A 12,400-nucleotide genomic window follows, 5' to 3' on the forward strand; every position below is an offset into this window, starting at 1 on the left:
ACATGCCTGGATGTGCAGAGAGCACTGCCAATGCCTACTGGTGCCAAAAGCGGTTAGAAAACAAATGCCTGATTTCCAGGATTAGATAATTTGGAAATACTGTAATGTGCCTTTCTGCATCTTTAAGCATATCTTTTAAAGCCCGATGCCAAGTGACTTCAGCACCTAATCCTGCTATCAAAAGCACTCACATCAGTTAGGAATTGCTGGGAGTCATGCACAGGGACAACAAAAATGGGCAAAGTCTAGGCAAAGTCTTTGACCCCGCTGACTGCCCAAGAGCAGTCATTTCAGCTTGCCCTAACTCACCCCTGCACTGCCAGCAGCAGCAGCAGCTCAGAAGATGCCCCCGTGGCAGCCGAGGTGCCTCTGCTGCGTGGAGAGACAAGGAACCCATCAGGCACCCAGACAGCAAGTTGCCCTCGCTCCTGAACCCCAGCCAGCTCCCGCTGGGGCTCTTCTAAAACACTTGGATGGTCCTCAACAATAAAATTAAAACCTTAAGTCATTTAGTTGCTTTTCATTCTCTATTTTTCCTTAACTCACCTTCTATGAAAATGTCAGCGGCAGCCACTGCTAGTTTTTCTTGCACGAGATTTGGCTCAATTTAGGGAGATGCTTTGTTTATGGTTTCTATGTGTAGAACAAATATCAAGCTCAGCCAGGTAAAGGACCCACAGTGGTTACCTGACAGCATACAACACAGTAATGTATCAATGAATCAATCAACCAAATAGTAATAGCAGGTAAGAAAAAGCCAGAGAGACCCACTCACTGCTATACATTCTGCAAAATGAAATGCTAATTCATAAGAACTAGTCTATAGAATTGTGTCCCATGTTTTTGAAATCTCTATATGCTGTAAATATCATGCATAGTGAAATGACTCATACTTTAAAGGCAAATGCTCAATTTAAATCAAAGAACTCTTGACTTTTTTTTCTTAAAGATAAGCAATAATTTATTTCTCTTTCATCTTCACAATTATCACATACTGCCCAGCTACATGACCAATGCCACTACATAACACAGGAGAACTGCCCACCTACACTTTACTTGGACAAATACAGTTGCAATTTACAGATTAAATGTACTGTACAATGTGTAGTTGGAAAAATGTCATTCTTATCTATACGATGGGATGTGGCATATGATTTATAAACAGATGCAATCTAAGATGTAAAATGTTAAAACTTGTTAAGCCAAGGATACAGTATAAAGCATTTTGGTTTGGTATTGTATTGTTACTAAAGTAGAAAAAACGAAAACTAGAGAAATAAATCCAGATCTTAACTTACAGGCTATGTATTAGGTTAAGAAATTAATTGGCTTCTCCACTTTTTTTGTTTTGCTTTTCTTTTTCTTTTTTTTTTTTTCTACAAATGAATAATATGAATATATTGCAGGATAAAGAAAGACTGCCAGATAAAGAAGGTACCGTTATATGAAAAACAAATGAAAAATTACCAGGTAATTTTGCTTACAAAAAAGGTCAAACTATGAACAGTCACAAAATATATAAAAATGCCACATTGAACGAGGCAATCGTACTCTACCTAAACTGGTAGTATACTCTCTGAAAGAAGTTGCGTTCATACAGTAGTAACTGATAAAAAGGCATTGTGCACTCTTGTGCCATCTGGAGATTTAGCACCGTGTGTCATCAGTTCTTGGATTGTCATCCAGTTGTCCAAGATTTTCTTGTTTCTCTTTTTCATCATCTTTTTGTGACTCAGTTCAATAATGTTAATTTCCTTTTTGCCCTCGCTGCCACTCTGCGGACTTTCCTTCAGACACTCCAGCCTGCTCCTCATCATGAACTCCCGCCGCCTCCTTTGCTCCTTAGCTCGCACCAAATGCTGCTTCCGCTCTTCTTTGCTCCAGTAGCGACCCATCTTCATCTCGCTCATCGTATCGTCATCCGTCGTCATCCCGCTGCGCTCCTCTTTAATTTTTAAGGCACGTTCCTTCAGGATTCTGTCTCGAACTGGTCTCTTTGTGATGTACCTTGTCCCATCACTCCTTATTTTCACTTTCCATTCCATCTTGGGCTCCGCGCACTTCTGCGAGTCTTTGCACATGCTCACCAGGCTGAGCTGGCTCTGGGCGTACTCCACAGCAGACTTCTGCTGGATCAGCTGCATATAGCTTTGATAATGCTTTGCATGAGCAGGTATATTCCCGTACCTGTAAGAAGAGCTGTGATACGGAGACAGGTAGGGAATGTGCTCGCTGCTCTGCTTTTCCTGGTCTGTGAATTTGCTGCTTTCTGACGCCAGCACCGCATTCTCAGCAGCACCGTTTTGCTCAGCGGGTTTGGTTTTGGCTGAGGTTGTCTCCCTGTTGCTTTGTCCTGAGGATGACTGATTAGCCGCAATCGTGCTCCTCAGGTTTTTCCTGTTGGTTATGCTGATCATCCTCTGGAGAGAGTTATCGGGGGATCGCTCCACTGTCAGCGGAGTGCTCCTGCAACTTTCGGCCGTGTTGTAGGCGCTGGAGCTGTCCTTGTCAGACTTCTCAGGGTGCTCCATGATGTCATCCAGTTTGCCTCTTTGTACATCTATGCTGGTGTTGTAATTCCTGAACCCTTCGTCATGTAAAGCCCAAATGTCTCCGTACTGATCCCTCACCTTTTGGAGCCGATGAGCTTGCATAATATTCTGACATTCGAGTTCAATGTTCCTCAGTTCCTCATTGAGTAGCTGCAGCTCGTGCTCCACCCCATCTTGCTCTCTCCTGTTGCACTCTATCATGCTGCTCGAGTAATACAGGTCATACTCCCCGTGGTTTCGAATCTTGCACTTCAGTTCCAACAGCTGCCGAAACCTTTCACATTCCTCCTCTGGGTTTCCTATGAAATCCGATTCAATGTATTCCCCAGACACAAAGCTTTCATTGCACTGGAGCTCGACGCTTCCCAACGTATCTTGGCTGTGGCCCAGCTCCCGTTTGCTCTGCAGGGTAGTGCTGTTCTGCTCCTCAGGCGCGTTTTCTTGCTCCGAGCTCTCGTCATTACGCAGACTTTCATCTGTAGGTCCCACCCCACTGTCCTTCTCATGATTGTTGGATGACGAAGTTGCAGTGTCTGTAGTGCCATCCTCCTCTTCATGTTTCTTTGGCTAAAAAAAGTGAGCAAACCAAAACAATTATCAAATGCGGACCGTATTACATGAGAATATTTTCCAGCTCTGTTTTGCTTAAACAGCTGGGATCTGATTTAAGCTGAATTAAAACAGATCACCAAACAGCACTCCTACTGCTCATAGCTTTTAAACATTTCTGAGAGTCATGCTGCGGTGGCCATACCGAGTGGAATAGATGAATTACAGCACTAGTGACACATCTTCTAAAGTCCGGAAAGAAATATTTCCCTCTCTAGCTAAGCCATCTCTTTGCAGCGCTTAAAGATAATGATCACCAGATGGTGCACTGTTTTTGATTCTGGATTATGGCCAGAGACTGATGGAGCTGAAATCTTCTCAAACTTGGGAAAAAGCTTCAGTACTGGTATCACTTCAAAAAAATAGAGCAAGCAGCCAATCAAACAGTGACTAGTGCCATCGAAGAGGGTGCAAAAAGAGTACTGCTTTTTTTTAACAAGTGAACTCCTTGTTTGCTCCATGGAGGCGGGCAGGGTTGAAGCCTGCGGAGGACTAGCCTGCTCCACTATACCCTCCACGGCCCCCTCTCACACTTCTTATTTTCAGTCATCTTTTTCTGAAAGACTCTTCATTTTGAATTCTAGGATTTTGCTCAAGTAGACCTCTCTCCATTGCATCCCTGGAGACCATTTTTGTTCCCTACTTAGAGTTTATGTTCCTTAGAAATAAAACTACCCTTTTACCATTAAGTGTAGAACAACACTGAGTGCTCGCCATGGGCATAATGTCAAGCTTTTAGGCTGTTGTTTTTTAATTCACACTCCACTCATTGTACATAACCTATTTATACTCCCAACCTATTTATATTCTCAAAGAATGTGAGATAATACCTCTCTGAAGAGACAGGCACTTTTTATTTTTCAAACTGGATAAGCAAAGAATGAGGCAGAGTGCAATTTATATGGCCTGTTAGCCAAATACCTAAGTGTACCTAGTACCAACCAAAGGCCGTTTCTCTTTTAGGAGGTATAATTGCATAATTATGTATAATGGTGGTAATAATCAAGGGAGAAAAAAGGTACAGTGCACCCAGTGAAAGGAAACAAACTCAAAGAGGCCACTGTCATAATTCCCTTGTTCTCTGCTTTGACAGACAGTAAAACAGGATGAAAAAGTGTCTCCTATCTCATCCTTTCTCCTCTCTTCATGTGCACCTCATGATCACACCCCCTTCATCTGGTTTCCTCTCTTCAATTGTTAGGAAAAAAATAATGGCCTAGTCTCAGAAAACCAAAAATAACCTTCACCCCCCAAATGCAATATAATAGTGGAATAAAATAAATATTGAAAGAAACACACCACCAGGAGAATTCAGTGTCTGTGACAAGACCAGTTAAAAAATTCTGAAAAGATGTTTTAGCAATTTGTTGTCAGACAAGACCTGCAAAGAAAATCTTCTCTTTAAAATTGTAGCATACATTTTACGCTCATCCTTTTGCACATACAAAGTGCAGTTGATAACAAAATGCACAATAAATGCATAATTCTCAGATAGCTTTGGCAGCCACAAGGGCAATGTGCCAATTACTATCTCTCACTCTCCCCAAATGGGGAGAAACTCTCCCCTTGAATTTAAATGCCATAGGACAGAATGTATTCAGTGTTATCCAAGGGATCATGCAAAGGTTCAATGTTTCTTGATGTTGTAGGGTCAGAATTTCCTAGAAACTAGATTTTGAAACTGCAAGGGACAAAGGCAGACTTTCATGAAAATTCTGCAAGTTTTAAAAATTCAGTGGTATGTATTTTCCCCATGTAAGATCCTCTCAGATCTTTCTACTTATCCACCTAAAAAACAATGGTGTCTTGTTGTCACAGGAAAAAGCAATATGAAGGGTAATACCAATTACACTCTAAATAACTAACTATTGTAGAATTGTTCTATAATTATCATTCATCTATTCTTTGTTTCCTCAGCTTATGCATTGCTGTGAAGGTGTATAAAGTATATTGGAAGATTTTTTTATTAAGGCTCTTGTTACATTTTTCCAAAGTGGCTGCAACACTTTAGTTCTGTTTTCAGGAGTAGCTGGAGAAGCAGTGGGAATGCAATGTTTTTCCACATCGCCTGTTTTTTAAGAGTTCTGAAATGTCATATTTTACACTGAAGAAAAACCCCAATGTCTAGAGAATTCTTCATGCAAACCAAGAGTAACCAGAAAGAAGAGGACCCCAACCAGCCAAGCAGCCAGGGCATTCACAGGAATGCTGGAAATTTAGGTTTCATTTCATATTTTTCTAGTTTTACCTCCTCCAGGTGAGTGCCACTACATAAGCTATTCTGGTCCCTTCTCTCACCTGCTTTGGAGCTCCTCCAGCTTGTATCGAACTCCTCTGCCCCCAAACCTTTCAGCAGAGAAGTGGCTCCAGTTTGGGTCACCTAGACTGCACCCCAGCGACTGAACTGTGCAACCCATGTTTCTTACTGCTCCGGGAAATATTTACTACTGACACGAAGGAGAACATCTCCACCAGACACTGGGAGGACCGTGCTGCAGAACAGCCAGGAATTTGGGTGCCTGTCCCAAAGGTAGGGCTCCATTCACACTAGCAAACGAGGAGGGCCAGGATCTGCTCTCTGACCCTGAGGGTGATGACATAGCACAACTTCTGTCCATCCTAACCCCCTAAAGAGGGTGGCTTATCCATGATGGGTTAGCACAGTCATACAGCTTACAGAAGCTTCCTCTGATGTCTCCAGCACCATGCCACGCTACCAAGGCATATATTTGAGCACTTGTGGAAAAATCCCTTCATGTATCTATTTGTATAGGTGTTAGAAGCAGACTTTATGGTTCAGGCCCATGCAATCAACACTTTCAGAATTAGTGGCTCTTGTTTTCCACACCGCTTTTATCAACAATTTAAACTTTGCTCCTTCAACTTCCACTTAATTTAGACTGAGTGAAAATAATACGCTGCCATCTACTCAAGTTACACTATCCATAATTAATACACACACACAGAAGTTGTAAACAAAGCAAACTCCATCTTTCCAGCCTAGCAGAAATCAGATGAGTGGGATTGATTTGACCAAATATAAGTGTCTATAGTACAGGCACCTGAATGTCAGGTAGTCACTTTGGGTTCCCCTCCCTGTCAGGAAGAAACAAGTCCCTGTAGAATCAGATTCTTCTCAACCTAGAGCAGACATCCATATCACATTAAATCTTTCCTCAGTATGTGGATATTTGCAGCTAGTTCAATTAAGAAAATGGAAAGTAATACAGATATTTATTGTACTGCATGTTTTTGAGATACATTTTTTAAAAAATCAACTGTGATTCAAGTAAGGTAGCCCGTGGCATTTCTGTCCTGGACTTGTCATGCTTGCCAGAGCTCCTAAACGTGTGTAGACTGAGCAGTCTTTTACAGCATGAGATTGTTTTAATTTTATTTTGAAAGGTAGCAAGCCTAATTCCAGGTTAAGTCCCTTCTGAAAAACAAGAGATAGTCTCCATTGTCAGTGCGTTGCTTTTGTCAGTGTTATCTATTATCTATTCCAAACAAAGTGTTTGTTTTCAAACGTATGTTGTCAATCTCTTCTACAATTACTTCTGTTTCAAATACCAAAGGGCTCCTTAGGCCTCATCTTTGCAGTGAGAACTCAGATAATGAGAAGGCGAACCTGGCGGTGCGTACAATCAAGCAATAAATGAACCTCAAAAGATTCTGCATTTCAGCTCCAGCAAGCATTGATGCCTATAAAGTGGCTAATCTTGGAGGAATTCAGGCACTGTTCTATTCTCATTTTACAACTTACAATGTATATTGGGACGCAAAACCCAGACTGCTACTAAAGTCTGAAGGCAGTGAGATTCAGTCAAAGGGTTTAATAAACAGAGCCGCTGGGCTCTCCGGTCAGTCTCTGACAGCGAGAGGGCGACTGGCCACAGAGAGAGGAATCTCCAGTGGCAGGCTAACCATGAGGTATTCCAGCCATGAGGGAAGATTGGGATTGATTTCACTGGTGCACTAAAAGGGAACATGCTCTTCTGCAAACAATGCTGTTCTTTTAAAACAGGCCTCTCTCAAAAAAGAATTTCCCCCAGGTATTTTCACTGTACTTCAGCTTTGAATGAACTAGAATGAAATTTTTTTATCCAATTCTTTCTCTTCTTAATAGGTTTTGATATATTCCATGATACCAAAAAGAATTTCTGCATGGCAAATGTATGGTATTTGTCTGAAAGTTATCTCTGCTGCACAATGAACCACAAAGTTGTAAAGGGGAAGGAATACAATGAGTTCTAAAAAATGGAGAATTACATCTTTCCTCGAGGTTTATTGGACTATTCTATACAGAGAAGATACAATTCTTGATTGAATTCTATAGAGTGGCTCAAAAACATACAGAAAAGACATGACTATCTACTTGATTCTTCTATTACAAACTGTACCAATTTTTTCTGTGACAGCTCACACTAAATGTTAAAATGGCATTCTGTAAAACAGACTCATATTTGGAAGGATATCCTGCTACAGTGTGCATTCAATCCTGCAGCTCACAAGATTCATGATGACAGATGATTATGAAGCCAAAGGACTGTGTTTTGGTTCACAAAAATCAAGGCTGGCGTTGGAGTGCAATCTCCACGGCCAACCGGGGAGCTTGAAGATACTCAGCTTGGTCACTGGCAGCTGCAATGAGAGTGGTTTCATTGCTCCAAAGGATTATGTGATTCACCTCAGGAAACTGCTAGGTTTCCCAGCCTAACAAGGAGTAAAGAACCAGTTTTCCAACTTGCCGAGTCACTACATAGAGTCTAGAGAGACAGCAGCTGTCACAAATTACTGACGCCCCATTACACACCAAGCTGCATTTGGTTGATTCGATTACTCATCAGAAGGGCAAAGAAATGTCTGGCTGTCCTAGAATTACTTCACGCAACCCAGCGTCAGACATTGACAGAGCACAAGTGACCATAATTTTTTCAAGTGTAGCTCTCTTCTACAGTAATATAAAATTTCAGTAGGGGAAAAAAAAAATTATCCATAGTATAAAATCCCAGTGGGGAATAAACAATCTCAATGGGTTCTGTGAAATCACTTCACAGACCATCACTGTTCAATAATTAACATTCTCCACAACCCAAATTCAGTGAAAAAGCCAAAGTGTGTCAAGAACTTGGGAGTGGAAGGTCACAACTGTGAAGTGATTTCAGAGGTCCCAACCCGTCGTGTGAGGGGCTAGTAGGGGTTTGTGGATAGACCCGCTCAAGAATTTCTACCAGAAGTGGGTGTTTGTGCAAAAATGTCAGTGTGCAAAGGGAATTGCTTTGCAAAGAACAAGTGTTCTTTCTGACAGGAAATCTTTTGCTATCCAAGATAAAATTTGTGGTCAAAAAAATAAACAAGATGCCAAATATCAGTTCAAAGTAGCTAGCAGTGCAGCAGTTGGCATATTTAACCTGGGAAACTGAGGCTTGGCTCACTGCCTGGAAAAGAGGGTCATAACTAAAAGGCTACTATAAATCCTGTTGCAAGGCCTCCTTCACCTCTGACCCTGCAGTTATTTCACATTGTGGAAATAACTAAATGCTTATAAGATCAAGGATTTGTAATCCGATCTATCATATTCCAGATAATTGACTTAATTATTCTGTCAGTGTCTCTGTCCCAATGAATACTTAATTTATGTACAGTGAAGAGCTTTAATAGGAGCTATCACCTAGTCGACAGCCCAGCCCCGAGGCTGGAGGGGAGGTGGGGAGCAAAGAGGCTAGATGCACGTTCAGGCCCCCAATGTGGACCAAGCGGTGAGGCACTTGAAGCCAGGTCTCCCGTTAGCCAAATAAGCTCCCAGGTTTCCAGAAGAAGGAAGGCTCGCACAGGCTTTCTCCCCCTCTTTTCTTCAAAGAAAAATGCCTCAGGCTCTGCTTTCGAGCAGTTCAGAATGGGGAAAAAATTGTAAATCACAGATTTCTATGGGTGGAAAACCAGTTTCTCCCCAGCTGCATATATGCAGAAGCCAGGAGATGGAGCTGGATTTTATTTCTTTGGCTGTGCACAGGTGTGCATGCCGACAGATCATCTGATCCAGGAGTGGATAAGGTCACTTACACCTTCCACAATGAAGTACAACTGAGAAGACCCGTCCCTTGATGAAACTGTATGGCTGGGGGTGCGCCTGCCTCTTTGCCACAGTCACACAGCTTACAGCACATATGGGCAGGTAGAAGTCGGGATAGCAGCAAGCTGAGACTATGCTAACAATATGCTTATTTGTCTCCATTAACAAAACAAATGCGGAGCTGTGTGCTGTCGGTATAAGAAAAATACACTTGTATTACCAAAACACCTGTTGTTTATTTTAAACATCTCTTCCATCTTGTTTTGCAAGCTCTCTGCTGCAAGGGCTGGTTCATACTTCGCATGCACACAACAAGAGGGGCACCTATCCCAGCTTGGAGCTCTGGGTGCTACACTGATGCAATTCATTGAGAAAACGACCTTGAAATAAAATATAACAACATAAACGCCAAACACTTCAGAATTAAAAAAGGAAAGCAATATTATTCTGAGAGTTCAGGGAAAATGAGAAATCACTTATCATAGCCTCCTAAATTGTTTGCTGTCTTGTCATACTGGACCTAAGCATCTATTGTTCTCCTTTTCCTTACCTACAGTGTGCCAGAGTTCACAGCATTTTAAAGAAAGAATTCTACCAAAGCCTTTGACTCCATTTTACAGCGTACCATTTTTTTCTCTCTTAATAAAAAAGTATACCTAGCAAAATTTCAAATGATGCGTTTAGTAGCAGTCCTACCTGCTCCACCTCATTCGCTGTGTACTGCATCGCTTCATTATGCTGCTCTTCCAACATTTCCAAGTTTAACTCCTCTAAGAATTCATTCCTTTCATCATCCAGCCACCCTTCCTCCAGCTGCAAAGAATACATTAGTACATTATATTATGTTAGCAAGGACACATGCTAAAACAGGGTAAACCCAAATGGCAATGCTTGACTAGTTCTTTTTATCCTAATGATTCTCTTCAGAAAGCCAGGCGGTAGGAGTTCATGTCTCAAAAAGAGAAGAAGAAAAAGAAGGATAAAAAAAATGGGACTCTTATGCCTTTTATCCTTTCTTGAAACAGTATGACTGATTTTCTCTCGTAATGAAGGAGACTGCACAGCACAGACATTATTTCCTTTCAAAAGGTATGAAAGGCACCGCGCATAACCCTGAAGCTGTCATGTTCATTACTGCCGAGAGCCCTCGCGCTGAAAGAGCCGCGACGTTACTAATAGGGCCAGGAGGCAACCGGGCTCTTTCCTCTAACAACCTCTGTCCCAGCGCTGTGCCCTGCTGCCGCCACCTCAATAGAAACCTTATGTTGTGTTTCTGTCACCGTTTTCCCATTGATCTTCCAGGTAAACAAACAAACAGAGTAGGGTGACAGAAAGATGCGGTGACTTGAAGGGAGGTTATTTTTGTTCTCGCGGTGTGCCTGGAAGCAAGGCTTATCTGTTTGTTTGGGTTTTTTTTCCCCCAAGTGTAAAATAATGCTCTGACATTTGGTGAAGACAGTGTTGCAAAAGGACAGGAGGGGATGCTACGTTTTCTGTCAAGTGAGTATATCCTCTTCCCGCACCCACTTTGCACCCTTCACATCTTTCTAAACTGATAAAACAGGCACCCCGGCCTAAAACGCTATTCTTCCCATTTTGTTCATTGCGCACATGCGTGCACGTGGCACACATCCATTTGTATCTGTAATCTCTTGCCGGATAGCACGCTGCGTCGAAAAGGAAAATATTGGTCAGTGGCGCTCCTGGCTATAACGACGAGATCGTGTCAGAAGGAAACACTGATTGTTTGGTTGCTGGTGAAGGAACCAGAGGAAGAAGCTGACAAAAAGATGCTAAAAGGTAAAAGTCTCAGCATTAGACAGTTACAAGAATGCCAACTATTCATGTCCCAAGACAGCAAGAGCAATGTGACGCAGGCCAACACCACCAGCAGAAGCACCGCTGCCTCAAAGCCAGGAGAGCTCTGGCCACAGATGCTGGTCAGAAAAGTTACACCAAACCAGCAGGTAGTAGTTCAAAGCTGCACAAGGAGGGATTGATGCTCTGTGGCACTTCTGACTGAATACTGGCAGGAAACCACTGTTTCCTTCACAAGCTCTGATGGGTTTTTGCCCGTGCCAATGAACTCTTTCCTCTTATAAAGAACATTAAGCCTTTTGCCATTTCCCTTGGCAAAGCCAGCCTCTAACAGTTTGGGATTAGAAGGAGGCTTTTTTTCTTGAGGACATGTAATTTTTATGTTTGTCCTTAATGGGACTTTCAAACCATTCTCTGAAACATCTGGTACCGGCCACTAGTTTTGTTTACTTGTCTTGTTTGCTTTTTTTTTCCCAAGGAAAGCACAAACACAGCCTTCCTCTACCATAAAGGATGCGTTGAATTTCCCTCATTTCAGGAAATTGCAGAGATTAACAAAGTTGAAGGATGGAAGATGAATCTCACTTGGGCGAATCTTCTGCTTTGATTGTGGCAGACCCAGTACCTAACTAATGGGAATGCTTCTGTTACAGCTTTCAGAATAAAAATAGTATATGGCTTAGTATACATGTGCACTACATACACTGTGTGCACATACACGCATATGAACGCACATGCCTGTGCCATTTGTTTACAATTAAACAAAGGCTGTGTGCTCCTCCGGTGCTCTGTTTCAAAACTTAATTATTCATCGGTATTCACTGCGCAAATAAATGGTCAGAGAAGGTTTTCTTCCCTGTTACCAAATGAATGTGCTCAGCAGTCACCCTTCAAGATTGCAATACTGCCATTACCATTTTCTATCTGGAAATAAAAGCCTGCTTAATCCTGCTGTCTTTTACCAGAGTCAAAGCAACACAACTAGCAGAAACCAGTTTGTGGACAGCCTGGTTTCTGACATAGTATGGCTTTTTCTTCAGTTTTGTACGGATATGTTCTTAAAACACATAAACAAAAAAACCAACACCAAAGCCCCAATCCAAATCAAAACACATTTTTATAATGTGAAAGGAGCATCCACATGGGAAGCTATATTGGTACAGTCAAGGAATCCCTTATGTGACATTGATGTAACTTTTTCATGTTGACCAGTCTAAACAAATACAGGGAATGAACTTTCCCCTGGGCATGTATTTTGTAAGTGGGTGGGTTTCTGTTCCCTACTGAAAAACAAAATCCTAGTGAAAAATACTAAGAATAATATTGAAACAACTCTTTCAAAACTTCT

General features: G+C 41.9%; 1 protein-coding gene across 3 annotated transcripts in view; it reads right to left on the reverse strand.

Annotated features, from left to right (window-relative positions):
• Positions 1 to 960: 960 nt before the first annotated feature.
• Positions 961 to 12,400, reverse strand: part of PDZRN4 (PDZ domain containing ring finger 4) — a 282,662-nt gene continuing 271,222 nt past the window's right edge. For all 3 annotated transcript variants that reach the window (XM_075059118.1, XM_075059115.1, XM_075059116.1), the window contains 2 exons: positions 9,931 to 10,047; positions 961 to 3,119 (listed from right to left, as the gene is read on the reverse strand). In XM_075059118.1, the coding sequence (XP_074915219.1) occupies positions 1,593 to 3,119; positions 9,931 to 10,047 (1,644 nt within the window). In that variant the 3' untranslated portion in view covers positions 961 to 1,592. The remainder of the gene's footprint in view (positions 3,120 to 9,930; positions 10,048 to 12,400) is intronic.

This window comes from Buteo buteo, chromosome 28 (genome assembly GCF_964188355.1).
Source record: "Buteo buteo chromosome 28, bButBut1.hap1.1, whole genome shotgun sequence".
Classification (NCBI taxonomy): domain Eukaryota; kingdom Metazoa; phylum Chordata; class Aves; order Accipitriformes; family Accipitridae; genus Buteo; species Buteo buteo.